Source organism: Triturus cristatus, chromosome 4_2 (assembly GCF_964204655.1).
Source record: "Triturus cristatus chromosome 4_2, aTriCri1.1, whole genome shotgun sequence".
NCBI classification, from domain to species: Eukaryota; Metazoa; Chordata; class Amphibia; order Caudata; family Salamandridae; genus Triturus; species Triturus cristatus.
The window spans coordinates 715,367,884-715,384,405 of record NC_140586.1 but is presented as its reverse complement, the minus strand read 5'-3'; the positions used below and the strand labels follow the sequence as shown (position 1 = coordinate 715,384,405).

At 42.0% G+C, this 16,522-nt stretch overlaps 1 protein-coding gene across 3 annotated transcripts in view; it reads right to left on the bottom strand.

The window, feature by feature from the left end:
* Positions 1–16,522, bottom strand: part of LRP8 (LDL receptor related protein 8) — a 1,041,819-nt gene that overhangs the window by 286,555 nt on the left and 738,742 nt on the right. For all 3 annotated transcript variants that reach the window (XM_085602589.1, XM_085602587.1, XM_085602588.1), the window contains 2 exons: positions 9,703–9,825; positions 9,485–9,610 (listed from right to left, as the gene is read on the bottom strand). In XM_085602589.1, coding sequence (XP_085458715.1) covers positions 9,485–9,610; positions 9,703–9,825 — 249 coding nt within the window. The remainder of the gene's footprint in view (positions 1–9,484; positions 9,611–9,702; positions 9,826–16,522) is intronic.

The window sequence follows — 16,522 nt, the reverse complement described above, 5'->3', positions numbered from 1 at the left end:
CTGCAGTGTTTTCTGCATAGTTATGGATTTGCTTCACCTGCCAGATAATCCATTATCTTCTGCATAGTTTGCAGATTTTAGCAAAAATGTTGTTTCTATCTCAATCAGATCAAAAGTTACTAAAAATGCTGCCACGTGTGTTGGTGTGCAGTGGCAGGCCCTTTGCCGCATGGCGGTAGGTCACCTTTCAGGTACCCATTGCTGATAATAAAGAGATGGGACCTTTGCTCAGACAATGTTAACATGTAAAAAGTGACAAAATATTTAAGTAAAACTGCACAAAGCGAGAATGATTACTCTGCACAATTTGGCTTTACTTGATGCGTAATTTAGTCAACTTTGCTGCATAATTTGGAATTTTGTCAGTTAAGAGGCTATGCCCACATGGCCAGGAGAGAGCAACACACCAATTTAGGTCTAGGCGGTAAATCGCTACCACCATACTTTGGAACAGCTCGTTTGCCTGCTTGTACCATGTTGTAGAGGTTTCAGGGTGCCTTAATGCAGCCCCTACAGTAGGGGTGAGATGCTACCTTCAGTAGAGTGGCTGAAAAACAGGGACATTCCTGCTTCAGCCAATCCTACAATCAGACACAATGTATTTACTGACTTAAGTGTTTTTATCTAGACAAGATAGCACATATTTGCAGTTCATTGGCAAAAAAGAAGCTAACACAGTTTAATAAGAAACTGTGGCAGATCCCACCAACTGAAGTCCAGGGTCCAGGCATTCTTGGAGAAGAGCAAGCTACCCCTGGCAGAGTTGGGTAATGAAAATGCACAGGGCACACAACTGTACATCGAGCAGTATCACCTGAAGTTTCTTTAACAATAGGCCTATTTTATTTTCCATTCATAAATCCACATACAACCCTTCAGGGGGAACTACTGAAGAAATAATGCACTATCAAAGGAGAAGAATGAATGGATTTCTCCCACCTAACATGAGCTGATAGTGGGCTACACCACTTTTTATTTCAATAGATGACAACATAAGGGGAGTGGGTGTAATGGGTAATTTTGAAGCAAAGGATACTCCACACTTCCAAACTGTCAATTGTTGAATGGAGAGTCATTCATGCCACAACAGAAAATTCTAAGTCTAGATACATTTTCATTTTTTCCTGAATTAATCTGGATAGTTAGGGTAGCTTTGGTCTTCACAAAGAAAACATCTTTCTTTTGAACTTTGATGCATGCAATAACTCAATAGCCAACCAACATATCCTCTTAGAGTCTGCTGGAACTTGGTCAGTTTTTCTGTTCTACACCTTGGTACATATCTGGAGCATCCCAGTTATAACGTTACCATTGTCACAAGGGGGCTCGATCTATAATTCACGCCATCTCTAATGTTGTTGCATGAGAAGTGGTGAGGAATTCCTCACCATACCGCATTCAATTTTTGAGAAACTCTCCAAAAACAAAGTCTCCACTACGTAGCCACCAACTGGCAGCATAGATTACTTTGTGTCTGTGAAAGTCAGAAATAACACTGGTATCAACTATACTGGCACCAGACATGCAGAAGATGCTTTTTGTTGAGAGAAACGTCGGTCTGCTGATCGAGGAACATGGCGGCGGCAGGCTGACGCCCGTCGTAGGAGTCCTGAGACCAGCAGATAGGCGCAGCAAGCAATGCACGCTACACGATGAGGAGTTTCTTACCGTATAGGTGAGCAGATATCAGTTGTCTCCTACTTTATCGATTATCGGATAACTGGCTTTTTCATTTTTATTTTCTCGCTGGCCGAGGCGTTGGGGTGAGGAGCCGATCCTTTGCGCTCGGAAGCACTAGGACCCTGGAGACACCCTGGAGATACGGAGCGGAGACTGACACGGACCCGGATGTTCCTCTTCGACGCTGAAGCAGCAGAGGCAGTGGTGCCGGTAGGGAGAGACGAAAGCTTTCGGGAAGCAGCGCGGAAAGGGAAGAAGATATCGGTGTTGCAGCAGACCGGAGAAAGTAGGAGTACGCTTTGGTGTAAGGCACGGGCTGCTGTAATATCGGTTCAGTTCCGTGGTCCGGTATGCCGCATTTCCTTTCGTTTTTGTCAAACAGGGACAAACAAGAATAACACTGGTAGTGAGCTTTCAAAAGGGGAGGGTGGTTCTTATGACTACATGGATCGGATTTCTGCGGAGACTAACTTAGGTACTCCCTGTAGCGCGGTGGTTGAAACTGAGAGGCGGGGTAGTGTTGAAGCGCATTTGAGGAGGAAAGATTCTAGTGACCCCCCTTTTGTATATACATCATCAATATCATCAAGATCACCACTAAGAGGTCGAAATAGATACCAATTGAGGTCTTAGCGTGAGCTTATGTCAAACGGGGTATTAGATTCAGGTCTTAAGGAAGGTCCAACTCCACTTACTCCACTTAAGAAGAAGAGAAAGCAGGGAGATATTAAGAAAACAAAAGCCCCTAGGGGTTTACAACCCCAGAAAAATACACCATCACTTAAGACCTTCTTCAAAATTATGCAACAGGCTGGGGCTGGGGATGGGGGGGCTGTACCAATACAGGGATGTAGTAGCAGTAGTTCTCCTTTAGAGCTGATAAACCGATATGCACCCTTAGAGAATATGTTAGTTACGGAGGGTGATGGTAGTGGTGGGGCCCAGTCTTTGGCAGGTGACTTACCTCTATCCCAGCCCCAAAACTCACATCCCTCATCAGGGGCTTCACCTATCCCGCCTGTAGATGGTTTGATGGATAATTCTGCTGGAGAGGGGAGTATGCTAGGTTCCCTGTTAAAGTCTTTGAAGGATGACCTTATGGCTAAATTTGAGATTTCTGAGAGTAATCAAAAGAGCATCCATGATAGATTTGATACTCTTGAGTCTAGGTTGGATGATATCTGTGCCCGTACTGGCTCGTTGGAGCTTAAAGTTTCTGCATTGTCAGAGTCGGTTCAAGAAAATATAAAGGTAATTAGCACTTTAAAAACGCAGAACCGGTCTCTCGAAATGGACATGGAACGGCTAGAGATGCAAGCACGCAGGAATAATCTCAGAATCCTGAAGATTCCGGAAGGTGAAGAGACAGGGGACATCAAGGATTTTGTTTGTAAACTCTTGAGGGATGGGGTCTTGAAAGACCGCCCCGATATCGTATTGGAGAGTGAAATACAAAGGGTGCACAGGGATCCATTCAGACTACATCCAGACAGAAAAGTCCCCAGAAAGATTCTGGTGAATTTCCAAACCTATAGTGTGAAAGAACTAATTTTAGGCAGATGTCTATCTAACACTAGTCTCCTCCATAATGCACATCCATATCAAATTAGATCAGACATTGGGGGGAAAACTGCACAGAGACAGTGGGAGTTGGGTTCTAGAATGCCAGAATTGAGATCCTTAGGTGTACAAGTTCAGATGAAATTTCCTGCTCTTCTGAAAGTGATGTGGAGGAACAAAATGTATAATTTTAGCCAGCCAGAGGATGTAGACATTTTCCTATCTAAGATAAAAGAAGAAGGACATAAGGGGAATTGACTGTGAATATGAAATAAGATAGTTGAGGGGAAAACTGTTTCAGAAGGAGAGAGGTACGTGGGATAAAGAGGAGAAAGGAAAAAAAAAAAAAAAAAAACATAGATATGAGATAAAATAAAATAAACAAAAATATGGAACATAGGGATAGGTGTTAGGAATATATAATTAAATGTTTCTGCTGTAAGAATAACTGGCATATGAAGTAATATGTTTTGTGGATGGTAACTCCTATTTTGTTTTATGTTTTATTTGGCGTGATTTTTGCATGCTGTCGCCACTGGGGTCTGGGCTCCTGAAGAGGCGATTTCAACGCCAGGTGTGAAGGGAGGGTTCCTCATGGGAGGGTGTGGGAAGGGGGATTGGAGGGTTAGAAAATGTGTAAAATTGTTCTCATATTGCGCAAGATTGTTTCTTTATGTTAATTGCTCTAGATGTCTGGTAAGATCAGGACGGCATGAGTGGATCAGTTAAGATAACATTTCTCTCCTGGAACGTCAACGGTCTAGGAGGCAGCAGGAAACAACGGAGGGTTTGTGAGTACCTAAGGGGTACGGATGCCCATTTTATTTTGTTACAGGAAACCCACCTAGAGGCAAAACTATGTGAACAGGCTTATCGCACATCAGGGTGGGTTCAGGATATATTATGTTCACATCAGACAGGTTGTACCAGAGGTGTTGCTATAATTCTTAGATCGAATAGAGGGATTAAAGTTCAGAAATGGGAAACAGACAATTCAGGAAGATGGTTAGTGGCGGCCCTATCTATAGCTGGATTGGTTTTCACGTGCGCAGTGTATTACGGCCCGAATGAAGATGATTCGGGTTCCATTTTAAAATTGAATGCATGCCTCATACAGTATCCTGCCCCGGTTATTTTAGGGGGAGATTTTAATTTAGTTTTTGATGGGCAGGCTGACCGAACCTCAAGGGCGAAATATTGTGTTCCAACCAAAACTTTGTCATCTTTGAAGTATGTGATGGAGGATTATACGCTTCTAGACATTTGGAGAGTGAAAAATCCAGTTCAAAGAGAGTATTCCTTTTACAGCAAGAAATATAAGCAATTTTCAAGAATTGATTTTTTTTTGGTGGATCAATCTTTGCCTTCTAATACTGTATCGACTGCTTATATTCCGGTAGGCCTTTCAGACCACTCTCTGGTAGAACTTGTTCTTAGCTTAAATCGTATGAAAACAGTGACTAGATGGACACTTGATAGATCACTTCTCGCGGATGACAAAGTGATGGTTCTAGTAAGTACGGGAATAACCGAGTTTTTTTATTTTAATCTTGGTTCTACCACCGTACAAATGGTTTGGGAATCCTTTAAAGCTAACTTAAGAGGCTTGTTGAGCTCGCAAATGTCATACAGGAGAAAAATGCGTAAGAGAGAAGAAATAGATGATATTAAAGCCATAAAAGACAAAGATTTGGATTTACAAAGGGCTGCTTTGATGGACAGGGAGAGGATCCCCAAATTTGAGAGAGAACTGTTGGAACTACAAGCAGCGTTCAGCGCAAGGTGCGATAAGATCAATAAAGAAAAATGGGAAGCTAGTAGGCTGAAAAATTTTGAGTATGGTGAAAAGTGTGGAGCCCTTCTTGCCTGGAAATCAAGGGCGGATAGGGTTAGGAATAATATAAAGGCTGTAGTGCAAAGGGATTCTGGCCTATTAACTTCAGAGGATGATTTGATTAGAGATGAGGCGATGGGGTTCATGTCTACTCTATATCAAGAGGATACTAGAGTTGGATTGGGCGAGATAGATGAATGGCTTAATTTGGTTAATCTGCCTCAACTGACAGAGATAGAGAAAATACACTTAGTTAGCGAAATCAGAGAGGGTGAAATTCTAGAACAATTAAAAAAAATGAGTAGAGGGAAAGCTGCTGGCCCGGATGGGCTCCCGATAGAAATTTATTCTGATAACTCTGAAATAGTTGTTCCCGTTCTGAAGACACTTTTTAATAGTATTCTTTTAAATGGAGAGCCTATCCCCCCATCTTGGTCGGAGGCTACTATAACTTTGTTAGTTAAACCAAACAAAGATCCACAAAAAATGGAGTCGTATAGACCAATTTCATTGTTAAATTCGGATCTAAAAATCTTTTCAGGGATATTGGCCACTAGATTGGCGAGATCCATTAAAACAATTGTACACCCCGACCAAAGAGGGTTTATACCAGGGAGGCAGCTCAACGAACTCACGTTTCAAGTTTTAGGAGCAATTGATTATGCTGAAGTAAAAGGGCTCCCGCTGGCCATTGTAGCAATAGACGCAGCCAAGGCCTTCGATCGGGTGAACTGGGGGTACCTTTGGGCCTCTTTGAGGAAGTTCGGTTTCCCCTTATTGTTCATTGAGGCAGTTAAATCCTTATACTCTGGACCTTGTGCAAAAGTCCTAGTGAATGGGGGGCTATCGGATTGGTTTAAAATTACTAGGGGTACAAGGCAGGGTTGCCCCTTGTCCCCATTATTGTTTGATCTTTATATAGAGCCTTTTGTTTGTACACTTAGAAGTGATAACACAATTATTCCTTTTAAAATCGGCGAACTGGAGTTGAAAACCGCACTGTACGCGGATGATCTCTTATTGTATACGTCTAATCATGTTGAGGCAATTCCACGGCTTTTTGAACTAGCAGAGGAATTTGGAAGAGTCTCGGGATATAAAATTAACAAGGAAAAAACGGATATAATGGGTTGGAATAATTTAATCCCGATAGAAGGGGCTAAACAAAAAATCAGATACTTAGGAATTTTTTTGACTCAGAAATTAGCTGATATTTCTAAAACTAGTTGGTTGCAAGTTGTTAAGGAAGTAAGTAAGCTAATGGTGAGATGGGGAAGTATTCCGCTTAATATTTACGGGAGAGTAAATCTCGTTAAAATGATCATCCTCCCCAAAATAACGTTTCTTTTTAATACTATCCCTTTATTATTTAATTATAAGGACATTGCCTCTCTGCAGGGAAAGATTAGTTCATTTATTTGGGCCACTAAATCGCCTAGGATAGCGTGGAAGAAATTGAGGAGGGGTTTGAATATAGGGGGATTGGCTCTACCTGACTTGTTAATATACTGCCATGCCTTTCATTTTAAGAATTTTAGAATACTGGTTAATAAATTGGACTCTTCTTCACAAGGGCGTCTTTTTCAGGCTCTACTATATGACCAACCACAAGGTCTTGAGAGTTTTCTTCTTAAATTTGGAGACCAAAAATTTTTTAAAAAGGTCCGCCTCAAGATTCTATTAACAGCACTTAAAAATTGGGGATTTATTCGGAAAACTTTCGGGATCCCCTATTTCAATCAATATGCCCCAATTTGGGATTCCCCAGGCACTCCTGAATGCCTTTTAGATCAACTATCTCAGCCTCTTAAAGTAGCAGGGATCAAAGTATGGGGAGACCTGTGTTGTGAGTTTGGGCTTATGGATTGGGAGTCTCTAGCAAATCTAACGAATGGATCCCTAACCAGGTTTAAGTTTTATCAACTGTCTGCGTGGTGGGTTAGACAATCTCGGGGACTGACAGTGGATTTCCCAATCTTTGACTCTATTTGTAGGGTGGGAGGTTGGAAACGGGAAGTCTCGTTTTGGTATCAAACACTGGTTGGTTATGGGGATAGTTTAATATTTGAGATAGAGAAACTTTGGGGCAATGGCCTAATAGGGAATACGGAGGAGATACAAGAAATTTGGAGAGACTCGTTCCGCATGTCTCAGAGAATCATTAAACCCGCTAATTTGAGGAGAAACCATTTGTTTACAGCTTATAGGGTCTATTGGACTCCGGCAAAACTGTCCCGGGTTTCATCTAATAATTACTTTTGTCCAAGATGCAAATTTTCGGCAGCAGATGACACCCATATGTTTTTGAATTGTCCCAGGATTTCCGGTTACTGGGGGTCTGTATGCCGTTTTTTAGAAGAGCTTTTAGGTGTACCAATCATTAGTTGTCCCAGATTGATATTTTTTGGTAGTATACAAGGATATAATACAAATATTGCTGCACAACTTGTGTTTTATGTGATCGTCATTGCCAGGAGAGAAATTTGTAGACATTGGAAGTCTGAGATTCCTCCTAAATTTGCTGATTGTTTGAGGAATATTATATGGATTGGCCAGTCAGATATTGCATGTGATCAAAGAAATTCGGAGACACTTTGGTCTCCTCTACTGGCCTGGTTAAAGAAAGTCTGATGGGTCCAATGATTAAGCCAGGGGTCTGTGGTCAATCCTTTCCTAGCACCAACGTGATTCCCAGTGGTAAACGGAAATGGATAAGGAGACAGCCCTTCTCTGGGGGAATCCGGCGGCTGCACATAGGCCCCGAGGGCAGGAATCGAAATGGTCAGTGTGGAGGGCCCGGATAGTTCCCATCTAGAGCAATCTGTATCTGGCGTATGTATGAGGACACAAAAAAAAAAAAAAAAAAAAAAAAAAAAAGAAACGTCGGTCTGTGACCTCATTCTTCACAGTATCTACCTCCATCCAACAATTCTTACTTTCAAGAGGCAAAGCGTAAAGTACTATATTTATTTAAGTATTTTTTATTACGCACTAATATGACCAAAGACAGCTAGAGAGTGCCAAGTGGATAGAAATCAGGATTAGGAGCGAGAGTGGAGTCGAGGTCATTAGGTTTCATACGCATGAGTGAAGATATATCCCTCCAGGAACTTGAGGCAAGATCTGATGTTGGTTTCCTGACAGATGCGGTGGAAGAGCTCCAGACAATGAAGTTTTATTAAATGCATTCACCTCTCCAGAACCCTTTGATGTTTGACAACAACAGTGAACAACGGTTGGATCGAGGCCGACTTTGAGTGTCTGGTCTGGGGGTATAAGCAGTAATTTAAGCTGAGAGGTTAATGTAGGGGCAGTAATTGCTGATTAGCGGGTATTTAACAATTCTGTATTCTACGTAGTGTCCCATTTCAAATTTGAGCTGAGGTCCCCACTACATTGTACAGAATTTGCATTGTTCCACTCTCTACATTCCAAGGTTTTCTTGGGGGCAGCTATGTCCCCTCTCTTTCTGGAACAGAATTACATCAAATATACATTCTGGGATTCACTTCTCAGTAGTGTGCACATCTTTTATAAATTAGATTTATTCTATTCAAATAAATGTTTAGGATTTTTATGCTATAAATGTACTTCTAGATACTTTTTCAATTCAATCCAAGTCAAGCCAGTCAGGTACAGCTATTCCTACCCAGGCGTTTTTGACTCCTGAGTCAGAAAATGCGATTAGTCTAATAAAATGCCCATGTCACATGGTAAATGAAGGGCAGACACCTTAGACATTAAAGCTTTGCGCTGGAGAACTGAAATCAACCATCCGTACTGCAAATGCAAAATCAGGTCTAGGAAGAAACTGACGAGAGCAGAGACACAGAATCTACCACCTTATAAACCAAATCTGGTAATAAAGTCAACCTCCATTATGGGGAAGCCTCATGACAAGACTTTCATTACAGCGCCAATTATATTGGAAGGAGAGAATAAATAGGTTACAAGCAATGAGTTAATGAACAGCAATAACCTATTTTTTTAAAATAGGTAACACTAATTCCAGTGTGTTACATGAATTACAAAATTAAATCAGTAACATCTATTCGGAAAGTACTATGAAAACCAAATTTTCTGAGTGCATGTAAACTTATCTAGAATAACTATATATTAAAATATAAAATGACCACATGACCATATCCCAAACAAAGTATTCAATTGTCCTGGAACCAGCTGGAATTATAAAAGGCTAGACCGTGACATTGAATCCAGCCCATTTCATGTGTTTTGTTTCTCTTTGACCCGATGAAAACCAATGGGAAGAGTTGACACTAACAAACAGAAGCAATCCTTAAGACAGACCAGAAGACAAGGGATACTCGCTTTACAAGTCCGATCAGACAAAAGTGAGATGGAGAAATGAAAAGAGCACTGATACATAGTACTCGGAAGTAAAATTCTTACCACATTCTTTAAGGTTCTCATCTGACCAGTCTCGACAGTCCTGCTTCGTGTCGCACACTTTGCTGATGTCAACGCACTCGCCGTTCTTGCACTGAAACTTGCTGGAGCCTTCACAAGGGACTTCCACTGCAATATGGAAGAGAGGAGAATCTCTGGTCACATCCTGGGCTGTGGGTCTGTTGGTCCTACTGGGTGAGGTGGAGATGATCGCTACATACCATTCACACAGCCGGCCTCATCACTACTGTCGGGGCAGTCATGCACCTTGTCACACTGCTTCATTCCATGGATGCAGGTCCCGTCTCCACACTGGAATTCATCAGGCCGGCAGGTCACTAGGGCTAGAGACAGAACAAGGAGCGTGTGACTTGGCTAACAAGATGGGTTCTAGCAGATTCAGTAGGTTAAAAAACAAGCAATACTACTTGCCCATCTCCACCGCCCACTCCCGGCGCAGCTTATCCCTTTTATTCCACCAATAATTGATCAATACATGAAAATGGTATCTACAAAATATGGCACATCTGTTGACCATATAAAATGTCACCCACATGCTTTGACAAATGCAACAGGTCTGGAGTTTTGTATTAGAAACCGTGTGTGGCTTTTACAATAAGTTGTTTTTGTACATAGGTGAATACGATTGCATGTGGATTGAAGTTGCAATTCCTACGAGACCGAGTAGCGAAAAAGTTAGTACACATGCTATGGGTGTGGTATTTGCTTAAGTGCCCTTGTGCAGCAGTATCAGTTTTCTTTTAAGGGACTAATAAGTCAAATAACATGTCTTGAGCTTTTTTAAAGGGCCAGACAAGTGCATAGTAATGTATTGGGTTTCGTCTTTAAAACATAAATCCAGTTAAGTGATTTTCATTGTCTTGTCTTTAAAGAACTGAGTGGTGCATCGTTACTGGAAGAGTTTTTCTCCAGCGGGCCGATCTAAGGAAGTGCTGTTTATTGCCCTTTTCTTTATAGGACCAGTATGTTGCATTGCTACCCAGGAAGCTGTCGACAAAATAGTCTGTTGAGTGAAGAGTTCTTCATTTACCTTTTCCTTGACGGGCATACCGTATACATTGAAACACAGAGTATTTTTAGGTCAAGTTTGGGCGGCGCATGCACTGCTCTGCGAGGCATGCTGTACTCTAGTATGGACTTAAAGCTCGCCCACTCTCTGCCCATATTTGCACTGGCTTGTGCCTTTGTCCTTCGTAAATGCTGGCTTCTGATTTGTTACTAGGCTTGTTAGTCCATACTTGGTACCACCTTGTCTTCATTTGTAACCTCCCATAAGGACTAGCCTTTTTACTTTGGTTGTTACACGGTACTCTAATTTAGTCTGTGAGCACTATTTTCTTTAATGAGTTTCTCCTACTGAAGCTACAACATGCTTTCCTGCAACATTCAGCGTGCTTTCACTTTCCAAGCAGCCCGGGACAATGGTGGCCACTTCTTTAAAGTGAAATAGGTCTTGCATTTACAAGAGTTTGAGCTATTGGCATTTTAAATGAGAATGACTTTAATTTACGTGTTAATTAGCGAAACAGATTAATTACAGGCACTGTCATTTACAATGCCAATCGTTTAAACTCTCTATTGATTTGCAAATGCTTATTCTTTAAAGGGCCTGTCAGGTGAAATGATGTTTAATGGGCGTGTCTAAAAAGGAACTTTAATGGAACTATTAAATTTGAATTTTTCCTTTCACTAGCCTGGCCCACAGAGTGCCCTCATTGTAAAAAAGAGTGCTCTAGATCAATGTAAATCACATGAAAATGCACAGGGCACACAACTGTACATCGAGCAGTATCACCTTAAGTTTCTTTAACAATAGGCCTATTTTATTTTCCATTCATAAATCCACATACAACCCTTCAGGGGGAACTACTGAAGAAATAATGCACTATCAAAGGAGAAGAATGAATTGATTTTGCCCACCTAACATGAGCTACACCACTTTTTATTTCAATAGATGAGAGCATAAGGGGAGTGGGTGTAATGGGTTATTAGTCAAATAAGAGACATGAAATGCTACACAACAGGAAGGAGCCGAGGCTAGGTCTCTCGGTCACGCGTTTGAAAACTAGTGGCAATGGCTCATTGCCAGTGCGCATTTGGTCTGGAGTCTCCTCTCTACCACTGGGCCAAGTCAAGCAAAGTTTTTCAGTGCTTCGCTCCTTGCACACATTCTCCAGTTTATAGGACACCCAAAGCACACACTTTTTCTCAGTTTGCACAATGCTTCATCACACATATGGCCCTTTTTTACCCACACTATGGTCCTAACTAGTAAGAAGATATGGACTGACCCACCGGAAGAAAGTGGTGCAAAATTCAGCACCTCCCTTCCAAACACCGAATAGAAACCATGCAGTAAAACATTCCACATACTGAGCAAACTTTACTTACTCATCCACTTAGAAATGCAGAAGCTCTTCCAGAGGGATGTCTGAGCACGCTCTGCTGCTCAGTATATCCCTTATCAGCATGCCCTGCATTATGATGCGTTAAGTTCATGTGTCTCCACACCCTCAAGGCATCACTGCATTCATATTCCAACACATGGAAAACATATGCTGTATTTGTGAGTCCCATGGATTCAGAACTACTATTCAAAGCAAGAATTTATATTTGTTTGAATCATATTTTTGGATGTGTTATTGTGTAGGTGCAGTGCCATAGTATCCTAGTGGGAATATAGTCTTACATAAATATAGCGTCCTAAATATAGTTTACAAAATATCTCCCCTTTAGAGTTAAGAAAAGAAAATATACACTCAATGAGACGATATTTGGAATATATTTCAAGCAGACGATTTTTGTGCTTTTTGAGGCGTTTTCTGTGCCTGGGTGGGTATTATTGTTGGTAAATTAAGATATGGTTTAACTTCATTTCTAAATGTGACAGTGATTTCAAATAATGTCATCCCAAGGAATCCTTCGTCCTTTACTGAGAGCTACGTTAATGTAGCGCTGATTCAACAACGCGCACACATTCACGCAGCGCTTGCTCAAGAACGCACAGCACAGAGCCTTGATCCCACAATTTTCACCCAAGGTCACCCAACTCTAGGCCAAATTCACAAACCTATGGCCCAAAATCATACAGCACTCGCTCAACCTTGAACAACACGAGCGAATTCACAAATCTATACAGCACTCGCTCAACCTTGAAGAGCACAATATCATGCAGAGTTGCCTATAGGCATTGCTCTCAATGTGCTCAACTTGTATTGAGAATGCAGTGCCATGGAGGGAAGCAAGATGGCGGCAGGCTGCGTGTTGTAAGCAGTCACATGCTAAAGAGCTGCCACTGCTCACTCAGGAGCAGAAGCTTTAGAATAGGCTTCTCGAACGAGTAGCTCTAGAGCTACCTGTGAGAAACTCTCCTGTGTGCAGAGCAGCCTCCTAAACTGGAAACTGTTTGGTTGAATTAACATATGTATACTAATATTGAAAATGTGTGTATTGTCAGAGCCCACAATTTCCAAAATATATTTAAAGCTGATATTTGAATCATAAATCATGCTGCGCTGGGAGACTTATTAGTTATTATTAGCTTGGTGCCAGGGAGCATTGAATATGTGGCTATTATGTATTAGCCTTTTTTACATTACTGATCTTGTCTGATATGTACCGCACTGATAATATCAGTAGCTCGGTGTGATTTTCATTGAACATAAGTGGATCTTGCTAGTGAAAAGTTTGAAGACCCCTGCTTTAGAAAAAAAGGACAAACATGATTTTAGCGGCAGCTATTCAAGAAGTAATACAGAAACAACATCCTTCCCCCACCACCCATCAGCTGCACTGTAATATCAGACTAGAGAGCATGGTCACAGGAGCAACCTATCATTAATTGAATAAAGATAGTGCAAACTCTTCAAATGATGGCGTTAGAGGAGCTGCGCTGCTGTGCAGAAGCAATGGAGCTTATCAAAGATACACAGGTAATAGGTTCTTAACTCCCCCATATGTCATTTTCCAGGCAAAAAGCTAAATGTGGATGTGCGTGCTTCCAAATGTGAGTGACATTTGTGAATTGTGAGTGGGGGGAGAGGCTCTAGAGAAGAAATGCAACTCTGAGATGTCTGGGGTTTTCTTATGCTTTCCTTTCACCGGAGAGAGAAAACAGGCAGTGATTGGAGGATGTAGCAAGGCTGAGTGAGCAGAAGGAGCAGGGGGTGTATGCCTGTCTCAGGGTTTGCTAACTAGATCATCAATGACATTTGTAAGTCAAGAAGATGTAATAAATGCCAATTCTCTTTGGAACCTATTGCAAAATCATTATAATAGACGGCTTATTTATAACTACTGCGGCAGACAACTAAGACTTTCTTCAGGCAGACCTAATTAAAGTGGATCAATCTGCATTATTGCCTATGAACTAGTATTCAGTAAATTTGCTTGGAAGAGAGATTTAAAATTGTCTTCAATCACACTTTAGATGGAGAAGTTGGCAAGCTCATTAGCAAATACTGCCATGATGTGGAGGATGCTTCTTCACACAGTGGGTACCACCCTAAGGTGCTGTAGGAAATTGGGTTCCTGGTTGAGGGGGGGTGAAACCATACTCAAGCAGCAACCCCAATTCTTGTGAGGGTGAAACACCAGCAAACCTCAAATTAACCTGTGTTTAACCCACTGGCAGCTTGGCACAGAAGCAGACAGGCTTAACTTAGAGGCGATGTGAAAAGTATTTTTATGGAGCACTTCAAACAGTGATAAAGTGAAGACACAACACAAGAAAATTTTCCACGCCAATTTAGAAAAATAGAGTAAAATTCAATAAATTATTTGAGACCATAATGGCAAAATCCAGTCTGTAGAACTGGGAGTATGCAATGTTCAAGGTTTACAGTAAAAATAGTGCTAAAAAGCACAAAGCACCAACTGTGGTTATTTGGTAACACCGGACCAGGACAAAGTCACAAGTTCAGGCCAACTGCAAAGGAGCACGGGTCTGATACAGAGACCACGTTATGCCCACTAAATAAAGTACCTTACCATTGCTTTGTGAGGCTTTGTATTGTTTGCCAACGGTTTGTAGGAGATGTGAAGGCTGTGGTGTGAGGTTCTTTGACCAGTTGCATCGCGCAGGATCCAATGAAACTGGACGGCGTCTTTGTGAGGCTTTGCATCTGTTCCAATGAAGCTGGCAGGCAAGACTTTACAGGGCTTTGCGTCACTCGGCATAGATTTTGTTGAGGCTGGCAGCTGTGCAGTGAGGCTTTGTGGGACTTCACATCCCTCAGCGTCGGTTTCGATGAAGCTTGATGCTGCGCAGCTAGGCTTTGCGGGGCTTCAAGTGGCTGCACATTGGATTTGGTGCCGATCACATATGGGTTCAATCTCGCAACCAAGGGTTCAAGAATGGGGTAGCACCGATTTGGGGGTAAGACTCACAACAGACAGAGGCCAGGTGCTTGGTTCAAGGTAAATGGAGCCTTTTCTGTCCCCGAGAATCTATTCAGGGACAGAAGAACTTGGAGTCACTCTGGTAGTCCTGGGTTCAAGGTGCAGGTCCAGTCCTTCTCACTCAGGCAGCAGAGTAGCAATACTTGCAATAGAGCAGCACAGCAGTCCTTCTTCTGAGTGTTGCACAAGTCCAGAGGTGAACTGAAGAGTTTGGTCTGAGGGTTCAATATTTATACTTGGTGCCAGCTTTGAAGTAGGAGAAGGTTCTAGAGGTTTCCACTAACAAAGGTTTAAGGAATTTCCTGCTCCCTGCCCTGGCCCCAGCTTGTCTGGGACCACAAAAGAATAGTGTAAAACCCTCTGGGAGTGTGCCGAGGCAGAGCTTTTGTGATGTGTGGTACGTGACAGCTCCACTCTCCTATCAAGTCACAGATAGTCTATCCTGCCAACAGCTATTGCTCTTTGGCTGAGAGCAATATATAAAGACCAACTGCCAGCTACACACAGTCATGTGACCCAGGATACTGGCTGCAGGCATCAAATGGTTAGGACAGAAAAATGACAACTTTATAAAAGTGCCATTTTCAGGATTGTGACTTAAAATCCAACTGTACTATTAAAGAGAGTTTTAAATTGCAATTTTTTAGATACCAAACGCAACATTCCTACTTGCTCCCAATTGAAAGTTATCACTATGTAACTCAGGTAAGTGCGCATGAGTTAAATGGGTTCAGCAAACAGGAGGGTGAAGGCAAAAGGTTTGGGGATGAACCTGCAGAGAGGACCAGGTCCAACAATACACAACTGACCTATGTAGCCAGCATCAACAAAGGACTTGAACCAGGATTGGTTTACCGCATACCTTTTTACTGCATTCACCAGACCTGGATCTACACAGTTTCTCCTCATATTCATGTAAAATTTTACCACACAAATCATCATTGTTTTAATTTCGTACCCCATCTCCTCAAATTGTTACTTGCTCTCCCCCCAGACATCTATCACTCTAACTATACTTAGCACTTCCTATACTGTCCTTCCACATGAACCACAGTATTGCGCGAAGCTCAGTTTCAGCGTTGGCTGTAACCACGCAGAAAAGTCCAACTAATCTTTTAGTAAAATTGCACTGCCATGGTGCCTGCAAGATAAACTGTTGAACAATGATGAGACAAGTCTAAGAAGTTGAATCAGTCTGTTGACATCAGTATCATGCTAAATATCCATCCCACTGCTCCAGGACAGTTTTCCACTCTGGGTGATTCTTTCCAGGTGTGACCAGCTCATTCACAAAGGACTGTGGGACAATATGACATGTTTAGAATTATATGAATCCTAAAATTCTTGTCTCTCTGCTGACCTCAATGACCTGAGCGAGGAGCATTTTCTGATGAAGAGGCAGAGGATTTCTGTCCATCAGCCATAACCTGTATTGAGCATTCTGTACTAACACTGGGACTGACACTTGATCTCCGCTAGCGACCCTCACAACTTCAGACCACTGCTACTTGAAATAACATGCGTACCCCTGGGTGATCACATACAAGGGTGTATAGCTGCAGTCTTGCTTCCGGATCTTAGTGCAGCCTTTGACACAGTTGATCACAACATCATGATCCT